The sequence below is a fragment of the Lynx rufus genome, unplaced genomic scaffold, assembly GCF_022079265.1.
Source record: "Lynx rufus isolate CCGP_SWC_20201006 ecotype Redwood Valley unplaced genomic scaffold, mLynRuf1.p SCAF_4, whole genome shotgun sequence".
In the NCBI taxonomy this organism is placed as follows: Eukaryota; Metazoa; Chordata; class Mammalia; order Carnivora; family Felidae; genus Lynx; species Lynx rufus.
This window is the reverse complement of record NW_025814856.1, coordinates 79,912,118-79,937,095: the sequence shown is the minus strand read 5'-3', so window position 1 is coordinate 79,937,095 and position 24,978 is coordinate 79,912,118. Positions and strand designations below refer to the sequence as shown.

General features: G+C 43.8%; 1 protein-coding gene and 1 pseudogene across 4 annotated transcripts in view; one reads left to right on the top strand and one right to left on the bottom strand.

The window, feature by feature from the left end:
• SRPK2 (SRSF protein kinase 2) overlaps positions 1–21,485 on the bottom strand; it is a 251,603-nt gene extending 230,118 nt beyond the window's left edge. For all 4 annotated transcript variants that reach the window (XR_006965189.1, XM_047096476.1, XM_047096477.1 and 1 more), the window contains exons 1-2: positions 21,395–21,485; positions 21,250–21,304 (exon numbers count right to left, since the gene is read on the bottom strand). Coding sequence is in view for 3 of the 4 variants with exons in the window: in XM_047096476.1 (XP_046952432.1) it covers positions 21,250–21,304; positions 21,395–21,410 (71 nt within the window). In the remaining variant the exon portion in view is untranslated. The remainder of the gene's footprint in view (positions 1–21,249; positions 21,305–21,394) is intronic.
• A 420-nt stretch (positions 21,486–21,905) lies between these two features.
• LOC124523399 (40S ribosomal protein SA-like) overlaps positions 21,906–24,978 on the top strand; it is a 28,801-nt pseudogene continuing 25,728 nt past the window's right edge.

Genomic DNA, 24,978 nt, shown 5'->3' with positions numbered 1-24,978 from the left:
TTCGAGTTACTGCTTATTCAGTAACACCTGGCCCTAACATGTGCAGGCATTATGCTAAATATGTCCTATGAACTCTTTTTTTTTTATTTTATATATGAAATTTATTGTCAAATTGGTTTCCATACAACACCCAGTGCTCATCCCAAAAGGTGCCCTCTTCAATACCCATCACCCACCCGCCCCCCCCTCCCACCCCCCATCAACCCTCAGTTTGTTCTCAGTTTTTAACAGTCTCTTATGCTTTGGCTCTCTCCCACTCTAACGTCCTTTTTTTTCCCTTCCCCTCCCCCATGGGTTCCTGTTAAGTTTCTCAGGATCCACATAAGAGTGAAACCATATGGTATCTGTCTTTCTCTGTATGGCTTATTTCACTTAGCATCACACTCTCCAGTTCCATCCACGTTGCTACAAAAGGCCCTATTTCATTTTTTCTCATTGCCACGTAGTATTCCATTGTGTATATAAACCACAATTTCTTTATCCATTCATCAGTTGATGGACATTTAGGCTCTTTCCATAATTTGGCTATTGTTGAGAGTGCTGCTATGAACATTGGGGTACAAATGCCCCTATGCATCAGTACTCCTGTATCCCTTGGATAAATTCCTAGCAGTGCTATTGCTGGGTCATAGGGTAGGTCTATTTTTAATTTTCTGAGGAACCTCCACACTGCTTTCCAGAGCGGCTGCACCAATTTGCATTCCCACCAACAGTGCAAGAGGGTTCCCGTTTCTCCACATCCTCCCCAGCATCTATAGTCTCCTGATTTGTTCATTTTGGCCACTCTGACTGGCGTGAGGTGATACCTGAGTGTGGTTTTGATTATGAACTCTTATTCAATCTTCACAGTAACCCCATGAGATGGACACCTGAATTAATCCTGACTCACACACGAGGAAACTGAGGCGCAAGAGAGGTCACACGACATGCTCCAGATTACACAGCACAGGACTGGAACAAGCAGTCACGTCCGTCAGCAAAGCCCGTTCCGCTGTAAGGGGGGGGATGGGGGGTGGTCCCAGAGCCCATGACAAGTGTTATCTCTTTGCTGTCAACTTTATGACTCACTGTGAAGTGGCCCACACTTTTATGACCCCTATTTTCAAAGAGGAAACGAGGTTCGGGGGGGATAAACCACATCCTCCAGAGCCTCAGGGAGCAGGCTGCAGAGCTGGGTCTGAAACCCCAGTCTTCTGACTCGTCCCCCGGGAGCCCTGCCTCCTCGCTGTGCCTGACCCGGGCGCTGGCTTTAAAAATATGTTCACCAAGTATTTAGTATGCCTCTCTTCAAAGGGGGGAGACAGCCTCCACTGTCCCCCCAGTAGCTCACTTCTAACCAGTAAAATGTGGCAGAGGTGACAGGTGTGAGACTTCCCAGAGCAGGTCATGAAAAGCACTGTGGCTTCCTCCTTGCTCTCTCGGATCATCACTCTGGGCAAAGCCAGCTGACGTGTCGTGAGGACGCTCAAGGAGAGGTCCACATGGCAAGGAACTGAGGTCTCCTGCCAAGAGCCATGTCAGTAAGCCAGCTTGGAAGGAGCTCCTCCAGCCCCAGCCAAGCCTTCCAATGTCTGCAACCCAGTGCCAGAACCGCCCGGCTGCACAGCTCCCGAATTCCTAACCTCGGGAACTATGCAGTGATAAATGCCTGTTGTATGAAGCCACTGAGGTTTTTGTCCGAGTTTACTGATGCATAACTGACGTTTTGTAAGTGATTAAGTCACTATGTTTTAAGATAATCTGTTACAAAGTGATAAGCAATACAACTGGGAAAGAAAACACACACATCTCACATGTGACCAACACCCTACAATCCAGAGCACAGGCTCTGCAGGTCATGTCTTAAAAGCAGCTGCACGTATGACCTGGACTAAGGGGCCGTTCCTCAGAATCAGTTTTGCCATGTGTACGAGGACAGATACAAACCTCATTTTAAATACCCTCTTCATTTTACAATCATCTTTCCATTTTCTGTACCTCTCAGTCACCACAAGGACTACACGGAAGAACATGGCCAGCACTCGGCATGGTGCATACACTGAAGGTTTGCAAATGTTCACTGTTACTAATCTTACTTCCTTACTCTCCCTTCACTAGCAGCCACCCCAGTTTTATAACCATGCTTTAAATATTCCCAATTCTCGGGGCGCCTGGGTGGCTCAGTCGGTTGAGCATCTGACTTCGGCTCAGGTCATGATCTCACGGTTCATGAGTTCAAGCCTCACATTGGGCTCTGTGCTGACAGCTCAGAGCCTGGAGCCTGCTTCAGATTCTGTCTCTTTCTCTCGCCCTCCCCCCCCCCCCCAAAAAATGAATAACCATTTTTTTTAAAACATTTTTAAAAATTCCCAATTCTCAACAGGGAGCACCTCCTTTGGCCACCAAAACAGCCCATTAGCCATTTTTACTGGTCTTCATTTACTAACTCTGATGCACAGGACGCTCATTCAAACGGTGCCCGTCCCTTGGCCTCCAGAGAATAAACTACTACCACTAACACAGTCCTCTTCAGGCCTCTGCTACTGCTGTTACTCCCCATCCTGCCCCTTCAAAATGTAGGTTATCTTCAACATTCTCTTAATTCTTACACAGCCTCAATTATGACCTTTTTGGGGATGACCCTCTGACTCCTAGATATATTACAGCCTCTCTCTCTTATCTGAGTAGATGAGATCCCAATTCATCCAGCTCAACAGCCACATATGAATGTCTCGTATCTCAAACTCCAACAAAATCTCAATCTTTTGCCTCCACCTCAATCCTCATATTTTTCCCCTTCATCCCCAGGCCCAACCCTGTTCTTCCCCCTGTGTTCATTAACGGACCAAAATCTTCCAAGTCAGAAGATGACATAGCCGAAGTCACATCAAAATCCTCCCCCTTCTGCAAAAGGTGCCAGGCACTGCGCTGGGCACCAGGGAAACACGGCAGGCGGGACCCAGCTGCCCCGAGAAGCTCACCATCTAGCGGCTTCCAGTCTGCTGCCAAGTCTTAATGATTCCACCTGTGCAGACACACATTCCATCCCTCCGTCCCACTCCTCCCACCACCACCCAGCCTCACACCTGGATCACTGCGAGAACGTGCAAAAGTGTCTCTCCAGATCTTCAGTCTCTGCCACGGGCCTCAGCCCTCCTCCACGTAGCTGCCCATCCGTTATCTTAAGCAGGTGAGCATGCTATTCCTCAAAAATCTGCCATTGCTTCCAGACAAACTCAGAATTTCCTACTCCCACCTTCTGCATCCTGCTGTGACCCCATGTATGCGCTGAGATGCTCAGGATCTCTCACTCTCTCCTTCACACTCACCCTGTTTGTCACCTATTCCCTGAGAATGTCATGGCCTGAGTGAAAATTCATTTGGGCAGTCAGTCATCAGAACTCTCGGAGCCCTCCCTTAATTCTACAAAGCACAATGTACCTCTATTTGCTCTCCACCCTTTCCACTTTTGATCAGTGCTTACTTGTTTACTTGCCTGCCTCTCTGAGTAGGTCACAAATCCCTGGCTGCCACTAATTAACTTGGCAATCTCGAGTAAGTCACTGCATTATGTGAGGTTCAATTTTCTCATCAGTAAAATGAAGGAGTTAGATTAAGTAATTGCTAAGGAACTCCCGACTCCACAAAGTTCCATAAGGATCAGTCTTATGAAAAAAGGCAGCACAGTACAACAGTAAGCTTGGACACGGTGTCAGATAAGTGGCCTGAACCCCAGCTCTCCAAGCCCCCAGCACTCAACAATGATGGGCCAGATGCTCAGCATCTCTGTGCCCCAGCTCCTCATCTGTAAAATGAGAATAACAGTGTAATCCAGGAGCACCTGGGTGGCTCAGTAGGTTAAGTGTCCGACTCTTGATTTTGGCTTAGGGCATGATCTCACAGTTTGTGAGTTCAAGTCCCACATCAGGACACTCTCTCTCTCTCCCTCTCTCTCTCTCTGCCCACTCACACATGCACACTCTCTCTCAAAAAGTAAATAATTTTTTTAAAAAATAGTAATTTAGAATTCTTTCAGTGTTTTTCTTTTGGTAATATCTTTCAGTTTTTGGTTGTTTTTCTTTTAATAATAGCTTTAGTCAGATACAATTCACGTATCATACAATTCATGCATTTAAAGTATAGAATTCCATGACTTTTAGTACATTCAAAGTTGTAAAAGCATCACCATAATTAATTCTGTTATATCTTCATCACCCCCAAAAGAAACTCATACTATCAACAATAGCTCCCCATTCCCCGCCACCCCCCCCCCCCAGGCCTTAGGCAACCACTTCTTTATTTTCCATCTCCAGGGATCTGCATGTTCTAAAATCTCATGTCAATATAATATCTGGTCACTCATGACTGGCTTCCTTCATTTAACATACTGATTTCAAGGTACACCTACGATGTAGTAATTGACAGTAATCCGTTGTCTTATTGCCAAATGAAATTCCACCGTGGATATACTACAATTTCTTTATCCATTCATCAGTTGATGCACATTTGGGTTATTCCCACCTGCCATTATGAATAACACTGCTCTTTGAGTGTAAGTAATGGAAACTCCAACTCAACCTGGCTTACGTAACTGGAAATCCATCAGGTAGCCCCTGTTTCAGAGTTTCAATATCATTTTCAGGACTGAGTCTCTCCCCACCTCTCGGCTAGGCTCAGTTCTCTGTTTGCAGGGTCAGTCTGGTGACAAAATGGCACCATAACTTCATTTCACAACCTCTCACAGTCAAGCCAAACAAAGCAAAAGCCCCTTCCAGATCCTCCAACAAAAGCCCTGTGATGAGCTCTAGGTGGACTCTAACTGTGGCCAGTGAGCAGAAAACACTGACTGAAACAGGACACACACTATCCCTGGAGTGTGAGAAGAAACGGGAAGAGACTGAATTACCTGAACCAAAAATAGATAAGGCCTAATCCCCACACAAAAACTGAGGCCTCTTTTCAGGAGGATAAATGGATTCTGGACAGCTGAAAATTTAAAGAGCCCAATTTCAGGTTGTTAGAATTAAACATGAGAAGTACACACTGAGCATTTAGTAGGATGCCCAAGACACAAGAGCTTAATAAATAGAAGCTGCTGTATTAGCTATTTATGTATATGAGATGAACCACAAGGGAGCTGATAGAATCTGACATTTAGGGAAAACAAGCCAATTTCATATAGCTCAATGTCATATATACTCAGCTTAAAATTAAGGCATGTTCAACCACATCTGCTTTTTCACAGTGACATGCAAGACTACATCTTTATCAAAAAAAAAAAAAAAAAGAACAAGGCTTATTTTCAAAATCTTTAAAACCTTCAAGTTACAGAGTTAAGAATCTCTACTTTAGGAGGGATTTCTCTGGTCTTGTGGAAAAAACGAGTCAAAGCTCGGGAAAGCAAAGTCTCCGAGATGGGCGGTGCCACAAAGTAGTTCATACCCGAACAGTAACACCCAGTTCAGGCCTCATGTCCACCTGAACCCCTGTCAGTCAGAGTTCTCAACTTTATTAAGAATTCTTTTCATGGGAAAACATCACTTGATGCCTCAATACTAGCTAACAAAAAACTAGAATTCCCTTTACAAAAAAACGGTTTTTTCAATCTTACCCAAAGTACATTTACCACACGAAACAAGGGATGGGATAACAAATGTTTATTTCCCTCTTAGATTCTGCCTGAACGTAATTTAAAAATAAAAAATTGACCTAAAAATGACTACAAGGACCACCCATTCCTTTTATCACATGCCTTTGTCTCCTCCTCCCCATCCCCATATTCTAGTTTCAAATTATAGACCTAGACTATCTCTTTCATGATTTCTAGATCTAACTTCATGAGGACCTGTACTTCAACATTATGTCTCCTATAAATAAGTTATAGGGGCTGGTATAGAAAGATTTAAGCTGGCCAACAAGTACATGAAAAGATGCTCAACATCACCAGCCATCAGAGGAAATGTAAATCAAAACCACAATGAGGTATCACCTTACACCTGTCAGAATGGCTAACCTCAAAAAGACAAAGGGGTCCCTGGCCGGCTCAGTCTATAAAGTATTTGACTCTTAATCTCAGGGTCCCAGATTCTCATGAGTTCGAGCCCCACGTTGGGGGTGGAGTTTACTTAAAAAACAAAACAAAACAAAACAAACACCTGGTTTTGGGTCAATTCAAGAGCATGAGACTTTTGATCTCAAGGTTGTGAGTTTGAGCCCCATGTCAAGTGTAGAGATTACTAACAAAAATATAATGAAAACTTTTTAAAAAATGAAAAAAGCAGTAACAAGTGTTGGTGGGGATATGGAGAAAAATAAACCCTCATGCACTATTGGTAAGAATGTAAATTGGTGCAGACACTATGGAAAACAATATGAAGGTTCCTCAAAAAATTAAAAATATAAATACTATATGATTCACTAATTCCACTGATGGGTATTTACCCAAAGAAAACAAACACACCATTTCAAAGAGATATATGCACTCCTATGCTGTCAGCAGCATTATTTTTTTTAATGTTTATTTATTTATTTTGAGACAAAGAGCGTGTGATGGGGGAGGGGCAGGGAGGGAGGAAGAGAGAGAATCTGAAGCAGGCTCCACACTGGCAGCGCAGAGCCCAATGTGGGGCTCAATCTCACGAACCATGAGATGATGACCTTAGCCAAGTTCAAGAGTCAGACACTTAATCAACTGAGCCACCCAGGCACCCTGTAGCATTATTCACAATAGCCAAGATATGGACCCAAGTCAAGGGTCCATCAGTGGATGAAGAGATCAAAAAGATATGGTGTACACACACACACACACACACACACACACACACACACACACAATGGAGTATCACTCAGCCATAAAAAAAGAATGAGATCTTGCCATTTGTGACAACATGGATGGACCTACAGGGTGTTATGCTAAGGGAAGACAGAGAAAGACATATACCACATGACTTCACTTATACATGGAATCTAAAAAACAAAACATATGAACAAACAAAAAGCAGAAACAGACTCATAAATACAGAAAATAAGGCTGCCAGGGGAGAGGGAGAATAGGGACAAGGGACAAACTGAGTGAAGGGCAGAGGGAGGCACAGGCTTCAGGTTATGGAATGAGTAAGTCACGAGGATGAGAGAACAGCATACAGAATATAACCAATGGTATTGTAATAGAGCTGCTCAATCACTATACCGTACACCTGAAACTAATGTAACATTGTGTGTCAACTACATTGCAATTTTAAAAAAATGTGAGATAGCTAAAATAAAGGCATCTGCATGTTTAGATACTTAAGAAAATTTTATCACAATTCCATAGCTTGTCTTTTCCCCGTTATAAAAACCTCTAAAACACAAACGAAACAACATAAAACTAATACCCTCCACTTACTGAACATTTAGTATGCGCCACACAGAATAAGAGCGTGTGTGTGTGTAGATCCCATTTAATCCTCACATTTACTCTCTGAGAGCTCTACTTTAGGATGAAGAAATTGAGCTTCAGAAAAACTGAATAACTTATCTACCACTGAGAAAAGTGATGCCTTCAAAACTCGAACCCTGGTCAGCTACCTCTGATAGCAAGATCAACCTCAGTCAAGAATATTCAAAGAAAAATCGGATTTTGGGGAAGTGGGAAACCATCACATCTTCTAGGTAACTGGGGAAGTGAGACAGCCTTTGCCTTACACAAGGTAAGGGGACTCCAGCTTTAAGAGCATGAAGTTACAAAGCCCAGGATCCCCCAAAAGTACACTTTTATCTCCAAGTGTCTCTTGATCGCAATGACGACACTGCAGGTAGGAGGCAGGAGTGGAGCCAAGGGACACAGAACAGCTCTGCTACTGTTATGCCTACAGGACACTGGTTGCTATAGAAATACTGAAAACCTCAGCCCTGTAGCTACTAAAAAACAAAACAAAAAACAAGTTTTCAAAGCTAAGACAGCAAACAAAATTACACCTTTTAAAAAAAAAAATCTTACTGTACACTAAAGTTTTCTACCTAAAGTAACTTCCATCCCACTCCTGTATGCATGTGACAGAACAGCCCAGCGCCATGTGGCATGTTAATAGTCCTTTCCATTCAGGAAAAGAGAATATACGTTTTTTTGTTGTTGTTGTTTTTTTTTGACAGTAAAAGGAAGAATTAAAAAATACGGTTCATGCAGTGCACCTGGCTGGCTCAATAGGTACAGTGTGCAACTCTTGATGTTGGGGTTGTGGGTTCTAGCCCCACATTGTGTAGAGATTACCTTAAAAAAAAAAAAAAAGCTATTAAAAAAAAGGTCCTTACAATAATCTCTCTTTAGGGGGTTAGAAACTTTATCTTCTGTATCAGGCCCAGAACTGCTTTGTCTTTCTGCAGATCAGATGGTGGTTTCAAAGATCCACTGTATACAGTCCAGGGCTCTAGGTCTACACTCAAACTGGCTCAGCCACTAAACAGGGTAAGTGACTTTAATCAAGTAACTTCTGTTCTTTAGGCCCTCGTGTCTCCTTCACTGAAGAAAAGAAGGAGACATGCAGGCCTAGAAAATATGAAACTCTGTCCACAAAACTGGCTTGGGGAGCATCGTAGGGGATGAGGGAGAAGGCCAGGTAAGCAGGACCCCTCACATGTCAACCTGCCTAGAACTTCTTCCACTTTACATAATAGAATTTTCCATAAAATTTTACTTATTTTTTTTTAATGTTTATCTATTCTTGAGAGACAGAGACAGAGCATGAGTAGGAGAGGGGCAGAGAGACAGGGAAACCTAGAATCCAAAGCAGGCTCCAGGATCTGAGCTGTCAGCACAGAGCCCAACAAGGGCTCGAACCCACAGATCGTGAGATTATGACCTGAGCCGAAGTCGGCACCTCGCCGTAAAACTTTATTTAAAAAGCATTCTGCTACTACAAAGTAAGGGCGAAAAACACTTGTCCAGGTGCTTTCTCTAAAGTCCTGCCCCTCGCTGCATCCACTGCCTTATGCAATGGGTTTCATCTGTGACAGAGTCAATGCCACATGAATGCTGCAATTAACATTCAGTTACATCCTATTTTGGGATAAAACACATCGTGCCTCCCCCTCAAAAAAAATCTTTCAGTGAGATACTCTAGAAATAAAAAATAATCTGGGGCGCCTGGGTGGCTCAGTTGGTTAAGCGTCTTACTTCGGCTCAGGTCATGATCTCGCAGTTGACCAGTTCAAGCCCCACTCATGGTATCTCTCTCTCTCTCTCTCTCTCTCTCTCTCTCTCAAGAATAAACATTAAATTTTTTTTAATTTAAAAAAATAAACAGTAGGATAAGATTCCCTGCAGAAGCAGCAGCAGCCAGCTGGCAGCCGAAGCGGCAGAGGTGACCTCTGTTCCCCAGATGCCAGAAAAACGGCACACCTGGGGACCGATGCAAGCACCCAACACTCAACTCCCCTGAGCCAGGATTCCCACATCTAAATGGATTGTCCATCTTAACTCTTCTACAACTTCAGCTTCGGTCATAAGGTACCCCTGGGTTGAATTATTTCTTTACTCCTTCCGCACCCTACTAGTTAACCTGCACCTTTCACACAGTCCAGCCAAGGGCACATCTACAAAATGTCAGTGCTACAGGGGATATGGGCACCCACACTCAGTGCCCAACTAGAGTAACAGTCATGTGTCACAACATTTCAAAGTTTAAAGCATCCAACAACCTCATCCAGATGATTCCTCTCGTCCCTATCTTTTTAGGCACCACATTTTAAGACCCTGACTTTACAATTATAATGTCTAAAAATATTTACAATAATTGTCCAAGAGCTGAAATAAATACACCATGGAACTGATGTATCAATCATTAATTTGATTGTTAGCAAAGCAGTCTGACTACAAAGACATTCAATGTGGAACTGAATTCAAATATCAGGGGCAAAACATTACCTAATACGTTTTGCAGGACTTATCTACTAAGGCTCAGAACTTGGCATCAAGTATCATATGTGTCCATATATATAAAACATGGTCTTTTCCCAAAAATTATCCCTCAAAAAAGGAGACAGTTTCCTTACACTCCAGTCCTTACAAATCCTTTATTACGGACAGACGGCTCTCTCACTTATCCTATCTTTAACATAATAAGAGGAAAAATCTTCAAGACAAGAGGAAATGAACAATCAGGATTACAGTAATGCTAAGCTTGATGGCAGGGGATAGAAGATCATTCCCACAGGAGCTGGTCAGACAGGATGGGGGAGGAGGGGTAAAAGCTGCTCTTCACTGACCTAGAACCTTCTGGGGGAAATGGCTGAAATCACTGTAATCGATACTAATTTGGGAGGCTTAGAGACTTCAGCCCAAAAAAAATCAATTTAAAAGGGAGCAAGTAAATTCAACACATTTTTAGAATTATTCCTTAAGCTATATAACCTTATTAATGCTGTACACGAGCCTATTTTTAAAAATTGTTTTAAAAAGCAAGTAAATCATTACATTGTGATAACAGATGTAATTCCATAAAACAAATGAGGAAAAACTAAACAAATGTCTCACTGTTCAGCAAACAGTTACAACCTGGATTAAGTATCTGCTGTGAATGAACTGATAAATATGAACTGACAGTTCAGGTACAAATTCAAGAATGACACAGCTCAGTCTAGACGGAGATAAATATCACGGGCTCTCCCTGTCCTATCTTCACAGCTTGTCCATAAACTTAAGAGTTGCTCTAAAAAATAAAGTTTTGGGGGTGCCTGGGTGGCTCAGTCGGTTAAGCATCCAACTCTTGACTTTGGCTCAGGTCATGATCTCACAGTTCTTGAGACAGAGCCCCGCGCTGGGCTCTGAGCTGACAGCATGGAGCCTGCTTGGGATTCATTCTCATTCTCTCTCTCTGTCCCCCCCTCTCCCCCGCCAACATAAATAAACTTAAAAAAATGATTAAAAGAAAGATTTTTAAAGAGAGAGCACTTGTGGCTACTAGACGCAGGGGGTGGAGGAAGGGAGAAGTAGAGGGAGGTGGTCAAATGTACAAACTTCCAGTTATAAAATGAGTAAGTCCCAGGGATATAACATGGTGTAGCAGGATGACTGTTCAGTACACAGGAACATTAATTAGTTTTCAGCGAAGGAGAAATTACTGATTTTCTTTTCTTTCTCATGGTATCTACACAAGAAGATGGATGTTAGCTGAGCCTCTTTTGGTCATATTTCACAACATATGTAAATCGCACCATCATGCTGTATGCCTTAAACTTACACAGCGATGTGTGTCGATTATTTCTCAGTAAGACCAGGAAAGAAATTCAGTTTTTAAAAATACAGATCATGTGCTCTGGAAAACTACTATCAGATTCAAAAAGCATTTTTTAACACGTTTTAAAACCTTTTTTTGTAAACAGACAAAATGAAGGAGATACTAATAAATCCCCAAAAGCAAGTTCTCGAATACGGCAATTTCAAGATTCTTATAACTTTTTTTTAACAGCTTTATTGTGGTGTAACTGACAAATAAAATTGTATATATTTGAAGCATATATCATGATGATCTGACATACATATTTTTGTAAAATAATTACCACAATCAGGTTAATTAACACATCCTTCACCTTACATATTTACCATTTTTGTGTGTGTGGTCAATCAAAAAGTTTTTTTTTTTTTTTAAAGCTTATTTATTTTGAGAGAGAGAAAGTGTGAGCAGGGGAGGGGCAAAGAGAGAGAGAGAGAGAGAGAGAGAGAGAGAGAGAGAGAGAGAGAGAGAGAGAGAGAGAGAGAGAGACAAGGAAGCAGGCTCCAGGCTCTGTGCTAACAGCTCAGACAGGGGCTCAACTCACAGACCGTGAGATCATGACCTGAGCTGAAGTCAGATGCTTAACCGACTGAGCCACCCCAATAAAAGGTGTTTCTAATCCAAAACTTGTCAGGTCTCTCTAAATTAACCTACAGAGTCAATTACCTTAAACAAAACAGCAAACACAAACTGAAGGAGGGACTTGGAAATATGATCTTAATGAATAAATACGCACAAATTGCCAAAATAATTCTGAAAATGTGAGTAATGAGGTGTTTATGGGAGAAGTAGGAGGGCTTCTGGCCTACCAAAAAACTGTAAAATGCATTCAAAACTACAGCAATTAAAACAACATGGGACTACATCAGAAACAGAGAAGTCAACACACTCATGTGGAAATGCAAGAGAACAAGTGCATTCGTCATTGAGGAAAAATTAAACCAGCAACACCAGAAGTCTCATGGCAGCCAACCTTTACTGCACTCACCAAAGGTCCACAACCCTTGGGGCCACATACTGCATTCCAGTTTTTTTAATTTTCCAAAGATAATATGGCACTTATATCATGTATTACATAACATTCCAGCAAGGTCTGGGAACATGTTTTTTTAAAACATGCAGTCTAGGGGTGCCTGGGTGGCTCAGTCAGTTGAGTGTTTGGTTCAGGTCATGATCTCATGGTTCCTGAGTTCAAGGCCCTCGTCAGGCTCTGTACTGACAGCTCGGAGCCTGCTTGGGATCCTTTCTCTCCCTCACTCTTTCTTTCTCTGTCCCTCCCCTGCTCATTCTCTCTCCCTCTCTCTAAATAAACTTTAAAAAAACAAAACATAATATGCAACCTACAGCCTCCCTCATATCAGAGAAAGCCACCGACTTCTGTCCAAAGCAAACCTGCGCTCTGATCCCACCCCCTTCTGTCAACTCAGGACTTTTGCACCAAAATCCCCCTTGCCAGTATTTTCAACCTCTACACTTCTACTATCTCCATGCTATACCCTTCCATTGGGGGGAGGGGAAGATGACCCACTTCTCAAGAACCTCCCTCTCCACCTTCTCTCTTTTACACAAAGAAAGCTTACTCAGAGAGTAATCTTTTAAAAAGAAAAAAAGGACTCTGCTGTCATGTCATCTCATTCACTCATGCAAATTTGCTCCTCTGAAAGCATTGGTCTCTAAGGACTCCCTATGTGCCAAAATCAAAGGCCAAGGACTGGGGCTCATCTGACTTGAACTTTTTTGCGGACTGTGATTCTGTTGATGATTCCCTCAGGCTCTGGGAATCACTGTCCGCTGGTTCTCCCCTCTGGCTCCTCCTTTACCACCTGTGGCTTTCCTCTGTTCACACGCAGCACCTTCAACCGATAGCCACCAACAGCTATTCCCAACAACTTCCAGTTCACATCCCCTAACCAGAGCTCTTCCCAGTGCTCTAGCTGCAAACACTGACCAGTATCTCTAACTGGACTCACCCAGACACCCCTAACGGCCTCACCAGAGCCATCATCAGCTTTTCCCAAACCCGCTCTGCATTCCCTATCTTGAGGAATGACAACACCATCCACAAATTTTGCTAATTCAGAAATCTGGGATTCATCCTAAACCCCTCCCAGCCTGCTCCCACATTAAATTGGACACTAAATCCAATGAATTCTAATTCCTTAATACTCATCAGTCTCCTGAAGTCTCCTCCAATAGCCTCCTAATGGATCTCCTAGTCCACACAGCAGTTAGGGTAATCTTTCTAAAAATCTCAACCTGTGCCTTTTAACAGCTCCCCAGTCCCTTGTTAACTTCCTCAAGACACGTGAGCCCCATTCCTAGCTCACAACAGCCTGCACCCTAGCCTTTCCTACCTGCTTCGCATTCCCGAAATACAAGCATACCATTTACACCTCCACAGGTTTCTACCAACTGCAATGCTGCTTCTACCTGGAAGGTCCTCACCCCGCCCCCTCTTAGCTTCTGCCTGGAAGGTCCTCACCCCGCCCCCTCTTACCAACTTGGCAAATTACTATTGGCTCTTCAAGATCCAGTTTAACATAACTCTGTGAATCTACTAAAAACTACTGAATTGTACACTTTACGTAGACAAATTGTAAAGAATGTAAATTACATCTCAAGAAAAGTTTCTTAATTTTCTGTAAGAAAAAGAACTCTTTTTTTTTAAAGGGCAAAAAACAACAAAGGCACTTCACAAAATAGGAAATTCAAATGACCAATAAGCATGTGAAGAGATGTTCAACACCATCACTCGGAAAAACACAAAAGAGAACCACAGTGAGATATCAATATATACCCATAATAGCCAAAATTAAAAAGAATGACTCTATCAAGTGTACCAAAGATGTAGAGCAACCGAAAGTGTCACACAGTGGGAGAGGAAAGCAGTTCAATCCAACCTATTTCATAAAAGGGGAACCTGGGTGGCTCAGTCAGTTGAGCATCCGACTTCAGCTCAGGTCATGATCTCACGGTGAGTTTGAGCACTGGCTCAGGCTCACTGCTGTCAGCAGAGCCTGCTTCGGGTTCTCTGTCCCTCTCTCTCTGCCCCTCCCCCACTCATGCTCCCTCTCGCTCATGCTCTACCTCTCAAAAATGAATAAACATTAAAAAAAAAAAGATCTCATAATAAAGCTGGGGGGAAATATTTTTGCCATTACTACTAACACTAAGCATATAGCTATTGTGTAACCTAGCAATCCCACTGCTAGGGTCTATCTCCAGGAGGAATGAATGCAAATGTCCACAAAAGGACATGTGCAAGAATGTTTATAGCTGCTTCATAATGACTAAAAACTGAACAAACAACACTCATCAACAGAATAGACAAGTTACTCGTGGAATATACATCCAAAGGAACACTTCAGAACAGTAACAGTGAACCACTGGTACCTGCAACAACATGGACAAATCTCACAGATGTGTTAAGTGAAAATAAGCCAGACACAAGAGAATATTCTATATGATTTCATTTCAAGAATATATTCTATATGAAGTTCAAGAACAGGCAACTAATCAATAACGATAGAGATCAGCAAAGCGGTTACCTGTGGGTGGCAGGGTATAGACTGGGGAGAGGCTTGAGAAACGTTATGAGGTAAGTATTGGAAGGGTCTGTATCTTGATCTGGGTGGTGGTTATTAGGAATAAAAATACATGTAAAACACATATAAAAATACATGTAAAAATCATCAAGCTGTACACTTGGGACTAGTGCACTTTACTACACACACACACACACATGTTATAATTCAATTTTTTTAACTAACAAAAAATGCACAAGTAGACTATAATAGTACTGTATTACATACTTGGAAGAGACTAGAGCATGAATGTTATTGCAACAAAAAAAAATTTCACAATTTTCCATGTACCAAATATTCATGCACCTTAAATTTACAGGCTATATGGCAAGAATATCTCAATAATATTGGTGGAAAAGTATGCATAAGTAAAAAGATAATACAGCAACATAATAGGTGGATATACAACTGATATTTCTTTAAATTTTTCTATACTGTCTTAATTTTCCACCAAGACCATATTACTACTTACTTTTAATCATTTAAAAAAAAAAAAAAAAGCTATTTCAGGGCACCTGGGTGGCTCAGTTAGTTAAGCATCCGACTCAATTTTGGCTCAGGTCATGATCTCACGGTTCATGATGTGAGATCAAGCAGAGCCTGCTTGAGATTCTCTCTCTCCCTCTCTCTGCCCTTTCCCTGCTCACGTACTTTCTCTCAAAAATAAATTATTTTTTTTAAGAAAGCTCTTTCATTAGAATAACAGTAATGCTAAAAGTAAACAAGATTTCTTCTTAATGCCTTCCTTTACCAATCAAAGCACCAGCACCTACTGGTTATCTGTCCCACAACAGCCTACTGACCATGAGACACAGACATCTCTCCTATTTGCCAGTAAGAATGGGGCTTTATTTATCTTACTCTTCCTAGCATACAACACACTGCCCAGCTCTAGGAATCTGCTTCTTATATGTTTGTTACGTTGAAGTGTATTGTGGTAAGCAGAAATATTTGCTGAATAAACAATGGGTAACAAAACAAGAACTCAAAAATAAGTGATCACCTTCCCTAGGAGGTATTCCAAGGTCATGGGCTTGTGAGCTCGCATTTATAACACAGGGAAGAGTTGAGGCTTACCTAAGAAAGATATCAACTTGTATGACAGCATTCCTGAATTGTCTCACCTGTGATTTGCTGACCCAGGGCCACCAATCCCATGCCTATCATTTTCGGTGGCAGCCAGAACGCTTACTATGGAGAACAGACAAGCAATAACCGACAGGATTCACCCACCAACAGAAAGTCAAAAGCCTAAAAGATACAGTGCAGAATCCCACCACCAACAGCACACACACAGATCACAGACATGGTGCAGAGGAAAAAAAGACAGACAGAGGGAAAGATATACACAGAGAGAGGGAGAGACCAAGCTGCTAACCTGCTAGAAAGTCCAAGTACAACAGTAAGTTCTCCAGCAATCATTCTCTTAGGTATTTACCCTATAGAAATGGACACACGTTCACATAAAAACCTATGCATGAATGTTCGGCAGCTTTACTTTTAAGAATCAAAAACTAAAACTATCCAAACATCCTTAACAGAAGAATGGATAAACTGGTACATTCATGCCATGAAATACTACTAAGCATTAAAAAAGAATGAGCTAGTGATACACCCAACAACATGGATGAGTATCAAGGGCACCATGTCAAGTGAGTAAAGTGAATCTCAAACAGTTACGTACTATATAATCCCACCTATACAACAATCTCAAAGTGGCAAAACTCTTGCCAGGGGTTAGGGCTAAGGGCAGGGAACAGGAGGGAGTTTCCTTGTGGTAATAAAACACTTCTGCATCCTAATCCTCATGATGACTACACTAATCCACCCAAGTGATCCATCTGAGAGAACAACACGCAGAGAATACAAGTAAAAACTGGTGAAATCTTACTTCAGTTAATAGCACTGTGGCAATGTCAAGTCCCTGGGTTTGACAATGTTCTATGATCATGTAAGATATCACCACCAGGGGGAAGCCGGATGAAGGGTACACAGGGAACTCTGCACTATTTCTGCAACTTCCTGGGAGTCTTAGGATTTCAAAATGAAAAATTTTAATTTAAAAAAAAGGAGTCAAGGGGTGCCTGGCTGGCTTAGTTGGTAGAGCATGTGACTCATGATCTCAGGGATGTAAGTTCAAGCTCCATCCACATTGGGTATAGAGATTAAAAAAAAACAAAATAAATGAAATGAAGTGAAATGAAATGAAAAATAAATAAAATAAAAATAAAAATAAAATAAAAATGTATAAGGGAATTAAAAGATAATTTATAGCCAAAATGTGGAAAGAACCTGAATGCCCATCAACAGATGAAGGGATAAATAAAATGTGGTGTATCAATAGAATGAAACAATATTTAGCAGTATAAAAATATGAAGTACCAATACATGCCTCAACATGGATGAACCTTGAAAACATTATGGTAAGTTAAAAAAAAAAAATCAGACACAAGACTGATACATTGTATGACTCCATTTATATGAAATATCTAGAATAGGTAAGTTCAGAGAGACAGAAAACAAAGTAGGAGCAGGGGAGAATGAATTGTGACTGCTAAATAAAGTAAGGGGTTTATTTGGGGGGTGGGGCGGTGCAAATGTTCTGGAATTAATCATTGTGACCACTGCACAACCTTGTGAATATACTAAAAAGCAACAAATTATATATTTTGAAAGATAAACCTTATAGTATGTGAATTATGTATCAGTGAAAAAGTTACATGCTTGGGGCACCTGGGTGGCTCAGTAGGTTAAGCTTCTGACTCTTGATTTCAGCTCAGGTCATGATCTTGGGGTTGGTAAGTTCAAGACCCACATTGGGCTCTGTGCTGACAGTGTGAAGCCTGCCTGGGATTCTCTCTCTCCTCCCCCCCTCTTTCTGCACCCCCTACCCCTCAAAAATAAGCATTAAAAAAAAAAAGTTACATGCAGGAAAAAAAAATACATCCTTAAAAATTTTAGACATACATTCATGCCCCAAAGCAACACTATCCCAAGCCACGTGATTTAGCTAATTCTTGAGATTCATGACTAAATGACACTATGATCCTTCCCTGCTGCCTGTTACTCACAAAGCAGACAATTAATATTCCGCAAACTAAACTCACTGGAACAATCTGACGAGATTAAAATCCTGACTCAGCTAAGTAGAGAAATCTTAATGGTATTCCTGACAACCACAAACTCCAGTTTACTAAAAAGTAGCCTATAGGAACTGGCTCAATTCATAAATGCTCACAGAATTAAACTGAATGAAAATGAATAAAAAGCCAGCTTACCTATACAGGGAGATAATAACAAAAGTAGATCATATTACATCAAGCCAGGCCCATACTGTCACATAATTTAGGTCTGCCAATCATTATATTTATACAGTTTGAAATTAGACCTATTACTCCTTCTCCTCTGGAGAAGCAATCAAAAAGCAAAAACAGTGGGCATCAGGAGACCTGGATTGTGGTCCAAACTATGCCAATTGCAGGACTTTAACCTGTCAGGGCTGAATGTAACATGAGGAATTCTTCTCAGACCAACAGCCTCCTACAGTTACTTCCATCACTTCTCTCCAGCACCACTGCTGCCACCCTGAACCAAGTCACCCGGGTTTCCCAGCTGGACAGAAGGTCAGCTTCCAGTTTCTGCTTCTCCCTGACCCCTAACAATCCGTCCTCCAAACCGACAGCCAGTGCTTTATTTTAAAACAGGAACCAGATCTTGTCACTCCCATCTGTAAGCCTCTCAATGGCCGACAGGACAAGGCCCTACCCACTCTCATCCCCCCCTCACCCCCCAGCTACCATCTTCTTCCGTGGCACTCCGGTCACCCTGACCCTCAGGTTCCTCCAACATTCCTAGCCCATATATAGAACGGGCTCCCCCCACTCCCCTCCACTCCTCCTCATTCCACTTTCTGCTCAAATGTCGCCTCCTCAGAGACTGAAGTGTGGATTCTAGTCCCCGGCTGCCTGTATTCAACTTACCAACGGGGCATGATACTTGTTCATCTGTAAAATGGCAATTAATAACAAGCACCCACCGTATAGTGGCGTCACAAGGAAGAAAAGGCCATAAAGCTATCAGCACAGTGACTGGCACAGTGTTCAAATGTCATCTATCACTATTACTTGAGGCACCCTATCTTATTTTTGTCCCTATCTCTTAGCACTATCTGCAACTGTAATCTTGATTTGTTATCCTCTTTGGGGTTCTCCCCCAACGCCCACTGGTTGTGACCTTCAAGAGCAGCTTTGTTTTATTCAAAGCTCTACCACCATCTCCAAGGAAAGGCATGCAAATACTTGCTGAACATATGAGTGAATAAATCATATCAAGCATTCCTTTAAAATAATGTCTTAATTCAAAGAATTAGGCCAAAAAAATGGCATTTCATTAATCAGTTATGTAATTGGGCTGGTCTCCTCTTGTTAATTACCTTGCAGACCAACCAATTCACTTAGCGATGCCTAGGGGCTTCTCCCTCAAATCTTATCACATCGACACAATGGACAATGGAAAGCGCTGGAAGATTAATTCGTGAGAGTAACAATTGAATACTGTGGCTATACACTAACTCTTTATAAACGTATCACATAAATCCAAACTGCAGCACACCAAAAAAGGCTCTTGGCCATTAGGAAAGTCATACCCTGAAATATGAAAATATGAAACACATGGTGACTTACCTAAAACTGCTTTTCTACATGTATGCCCACACATAACATACACATGTATGTTACATACATATGTACACACACACAGCCATTCCCAAAACTGGGGACATGATTTTTTCAATTCCTTTTTACCTTTCTAGACATAATGCACTCTGCGATAAATGCTTTAAAGTTGGTTTTAAAACCCAATACTCAAGTTCCTAAATATTAGTTCTCCTTACTCATAGGCTAATCTTCTGTCATTCCAAGAAATCGCAAATTTAAGGCTCTGACTTGAAAGCGAGCATTAATCTTTTTAAAGCATCTCGAAACTACCGTATCCACCCCGATTTAATATCTTAAGAATCTACTATCCGATTTAACCCACCAGTTTCTCAAGTCCTTAATAAGTACTTTTCCTGTCACTCTAGTTTTTTTATTTTTGTTTTTTTTTTTTTTTTTACGAAAGGCATTATTATATCAAGATCCACATTTTGAGAAACCCTGAAAATACTTTTCAAGTTATATTCCATCTGGAGTGAACGAAAATCGTGTCCTGATATACCAACCACCGCGTTCGCAGCGCCTCAGGCAGTTTTTATAGATGCCACCAAAGGGTATGAAATTCACTAGTCTGAGACCCAGGCGGGGCGGGAAGGGGGGAGGCCCAAGAATGCTGCAAGGTAGTCCCCCAAAGGAAACAAAAACAAGAAATGTCTCGTGATGTTCAAGAAGGATCACGGTCTACCATTCCCTACAGTAGGGCAAAAAATACCAGAGAGCCTTGCTTGCTCAAAAGGAAGAGTGAAGCCACAAATCTAGAAGGAGTAAAGCTGTGGAACGCTGCTAGGTTCTGAGGATTAAGAAACGGGAAGGAGCGACGCGGCGGCGCTCTGCGGTCTCGGAGCAGCTCTCCAGGAAAGGCTCATCTCGGGGCGCCGGCCGCTCCCACTCCGGTCCGCGGCCAGGCTGGAGGTGGCCGCCGGCTGGCACGTTTTAAATACCACCACCCCATTCATCAACGCCCCGGCACAATGAGGGCCGGGGAGCCGCGCCCGGGACCGCCCGCGCACACGCCCACCGGCCCCCGCGCAGCCCGCGACCCGGGCGCAGCCGCCGCGAAGCAAAGTGACGCTCGGCCCGAGCAGAAAGTTTCGAATAAAAAACCCGAGCGCCGAAACGCACAGGTCTCTGGGCTGAACTCGCGCCAGGAACACGCCCCAGGCAAACCACTTGACAACCAGCTCGGGTTTTCGGCAGAAAAGGCCGAGAGGCGGGGGCCGGGGAGGAAGAGAAGGCCGGCCACACACACACACACACGCACACTCACTTTCTCGCACACTCGGCTCCTCTTCCTCGTGGGCCGCCGCGTCCAGGTGCGAGCCACGCAGCAGCCTCACGCCCGCACACGGCGCGGCAGGGCCAGGGAGGCGGACGCCGGCGCCCCTCCCGGGAAGCGCCCGCGACCCCCAGGCCAGCGCAGCGCGCAGGGAGGGTGCGCACGCTCACCGCCCCCCCCACCCCACCCCGCCCACGGCCACCCCGGGCCCGGGGGTCCGGGGATGCTCGGCGGGCCGGCCGCGGGCTCGCACGCGCCCCTCCCCCGCCCGCCCGCCCGCCCCTCCCCCCGGGCCGCCCGCAGGGCGCGCAGGAGGCGAGCGCCGGCGTCCCGGGGGACCAGCCCTCGGCCCGGGGGGGATCCGGGCAACTTTCCCCTCCGTGGTCGCGGGCTGCCCTGGACCGTACGGGGGCAGGGGCCCCGGGTCTAGCGCGACGTGGACTCACTTTTTCGGATGTTTCTCTCTTTTCGGCCTCCGCTTTCGGGCCTGAATGGCCAGCACTGGGGAAAGAGAAGACACACATTAACGGTCGGGCCGGTCGGCCTGCGGGGCCGCGTGGCGGGGAGGAGGGGACGCCGCGGGCCACTCACCTTTCCGGGAGCTCATCCCGACGCGGCGGAAGGGGGGGCGGGGGGCTTCGCGGCGGCGGCGGCGGCGACGCGGGAGCCGAGCCGAGCCGAGCCGAGCCGGGCTGCAGCCTCCACTCGCTCCGCCAGCCGGGAGGAGGCGGGAACCGCGCCTGCGCCGCCGCCGCAGCCGCCGCTCCCGCGGGGGGCCCAGCGAGACCCGCCCCCGGCCGGCCCCGCCCCCGCCCCGCCCCCACCCGCCCGGTGGGGTCCGGACCCCCACGCCGAGCCCTCCTGCGCACCCCGCACCCACCCGCCTGCCCCACCTGTGCAGAAGTGACCCCCCCCCGCGACCACCGCCACTCCCGCCCACGGCGTCCCCCGCCCCAGCCTGCGGCCGGGGCCTCCGCCTCTTGAGCCCCCGCAGCCGGCCCAGGCCTCCCGCCTCTCTCGGGTACCCGGCCCGCGCGACCCTCCCTCTCCAGCCACAGCCTCTCTCCTACGCACCCCGGCCGGTCGCGCCACCCGCCTCTCCATGCGCCCTTCCTTGGCCGGCGCCTCCGCGGGTCTCACACCACCTCTCTTCGCGCGGCCTCTTCTCCCCCTTTGCACCTCTACATCCTTGCATCCCCATGAGCGCCGCTTCCTCGTCTCTGGCGGGTGTGGAAAGGGCACAGGACCAAGAGCAGGGAGACCTGGGTCCTTCACCAGCTGTGTGACCTTGGAGAAGTCATCTTATCTCTCACCTTTACTTACCCCCCAGGATTGTTTGAGTTTAATGAGGGAAAAGATGCAAATTGCATGGAAAGTAGGACCAAGTTTTTGCACCTGAATTAAAGCCCAGCTCAGAAAACACCAAGTGTCTAACAATTTAACACAACAATCCCACCAAACAGTTATTGTCTACATCTTACAACGAGGAAATTGACCCCTAAAGAAGTTGAACAGTTTGCCCAGCGATGATGATTCAAATGTAGGCCTAGCTGACTGCAAAGACTTTCCAAAGTCTTATTAGGGAGCTATCATGCTCCCTAATAAAGATAGGAATCAAGGTGATAGCAGGACAGAATGATAACTGCAGTGTTCCTTTGTTTGTTTATATAATTATAATGTTTTGGAAAGGTATCCATCCCGACCATTTACTCTCTTTGGTTGTCCAACTGTACTCGTAACTCATAAAAGGATCTAGTCTTATTCTGAAGATGGCAAACTCAACAGAACCTGGACAGCGCTGCTTAGACACCACGAACCTTTCACTTTCTCAGCTTTTTGTTTTGTTTTGTTTTTATTTTAATCACGTGGTGCTCATCGCCACAAGTGCACCTGTTAATCCTAACCCGCATCACCTACTTCAGCCATTCTCCCACCCACCTCCTTCTGCTGACCATCAGTTTGTCCTCTATAGATAAGTACTTTCTCAACTTTTATTTCTGAAACTATCAACCCTACAGAAAAGTTAAGAGAAAAATATAATGAACACCCATATTAACCCACATTCGCCAATTTTTAACACTTCATCACATTTGCATTCCCTGTATGTGTGTGCATGTGTAGTTTTCTTTGTTTTGATTTTGCGGAATCACTCAAGTTTTCGCAAACAATGTTACCCTCCACCCTTGGAATTTCAATAAGTATTTACTAAGAACAAAGATATTTTACATCAACGAAATTCCATGATCCTAACAAGAAAATTTAATATTAATATAATACTACTATCTGCAATATACAGAGGCCATATTCAAATTTTCAAAATGTCCCTTTTAGCAGGCTTTCTTCCAATGCAAGATACAATCAAAAATCATGCATTACATTTAATTGTCATGTCTTTTTAAACTCCTTTAGTCTAGAATAATCCCTGGTTGTTGGGTTGTTTTTTTTTTTTTTTCTTTTATAGCATTGACTTTTTTTTTTTTTTAAGAATCCAATTCTACTTTTCTACAGGACATTTCTCTGTTTCCACTCTGTTCCCTATTAGATTCAAATGAAATAATTTTGTCAGGTACACTATATGGATGATATTGTGTCCATCCTCAGTATGTTGGAGCAGGAGGGAAATGATGTCAGTTTGTTCCATTATTAGTGATGTTACATGTAATCATTTTTCTATGGTAAAGGTAGCTTTTTTTCTTTTTTACCTAGAAAAGTAGTCTATGGGGGCACCTGGGCACCCAGTCAGTTGAGCATCAGTCTCAATTTTGGCTCAGGTCATGATCCTAGGGTCTTGGGATCAAGCCCTGTGTCAGGCTTTGCACGGAGCAGGAAGCCTGCTTGGAATTCTCCCTCTCTCTCTCTCTCTCTCTACCTCTACCTCTACCTCTATCTCTATCTCTTCCCCCCTCTGTCCCTCCCCCCCCCTCAAAAATAAAAAAGAAAGAAAGAAAAGCAGTCTATGTAAAAAATGGGTAAAGGACTTGAATATACGTTTCTCCAAAGATACACAAAATGGCCAACAAGTACATGAAAAGAAGCTCAACAACATTAGAGAAATGCAAAGCAAAGCCACAATAAGATACCACTTCACACGTACTAGAATGACCATATTCCTTTTTTTTTCAAAAAAATTTTTTAACGTTTATTTATTTTTGAGACAGAGAGAGACAGAGCATGAACAGGGGAGGGTCAGAGAGAGAGGGAGACACAGAATCTGAAACAGGCTCCAGGCTCTGAGCCGTCAGCACAGAGCCCGACGCGGGGCTTGAACTCACGGACCGCGAGACCATGACCTGAGCCCAAGTCGGACGCTTAACCGACTGAGCCACCCAGGTGCCCCCATATTCCTTTTTTAAATGGCACATCAATGTTGGCAAAGATATAGAGATACTGGAATGTTTGTACATTGCTGGTGGGAATGTAAAATGGTGCAATCATTGTGGAAAACAGCCCCACAGTTCCTCAAAAAGCTAAACATAGAATTATCACCCCTAGGTAGACATCCAAAATAAATACAAACAGGTACTCCAATCCTTGTACACAAATGTACGTGGCAGTACTAATCACAGTAGCCAAAAGGTTAGAAACAACGCAAATAGCCATCAGCATATGAATGGATAAACCAATTGTGTTTCAGACATACAATGAAATATTTTTCAGCCCATTAAAAGAACCACGAAGAAAAAGAAGGAAAGAATGAAAACGAATGATACATGCTACAATGTAGATGAACCTCAAAACATTATGCCAAGTTAAAGAAGCCAGACACAAATGGTCTGTTTCATATTGTATAATGCCATTTATATGAAAACATTCAGCATAAGCAAATCCAAAGAAAGCAGATTGGTGGTGGCTAGTGGCCGGGTGGAGGAGGAGAAATGAGGAACAACCAGCTACACGGGTACAGGTTTTCTTTTGTAGTGATGAAAACGTTTTGGAGCTGGAAAGAGGTGTATTGCACAATTACAATATTGTAAACATGCTAAAAGAATTGTGCACTCTAAAATTGTTAAGATCGTGGGGCACCTGGATGGCTCAGTCAGTTAAGCGTCCAGCTTTGGCTCAGGTCACGATCTCACTGTTCACGGGTTCGAGTCCTGCATCAGGGTCTGTGCTGACGGCTCAGAGCCTGGAGCCTGCTTTGGATTCTGTGTCTCCCTCTCTCTTTGCCTCTCCCC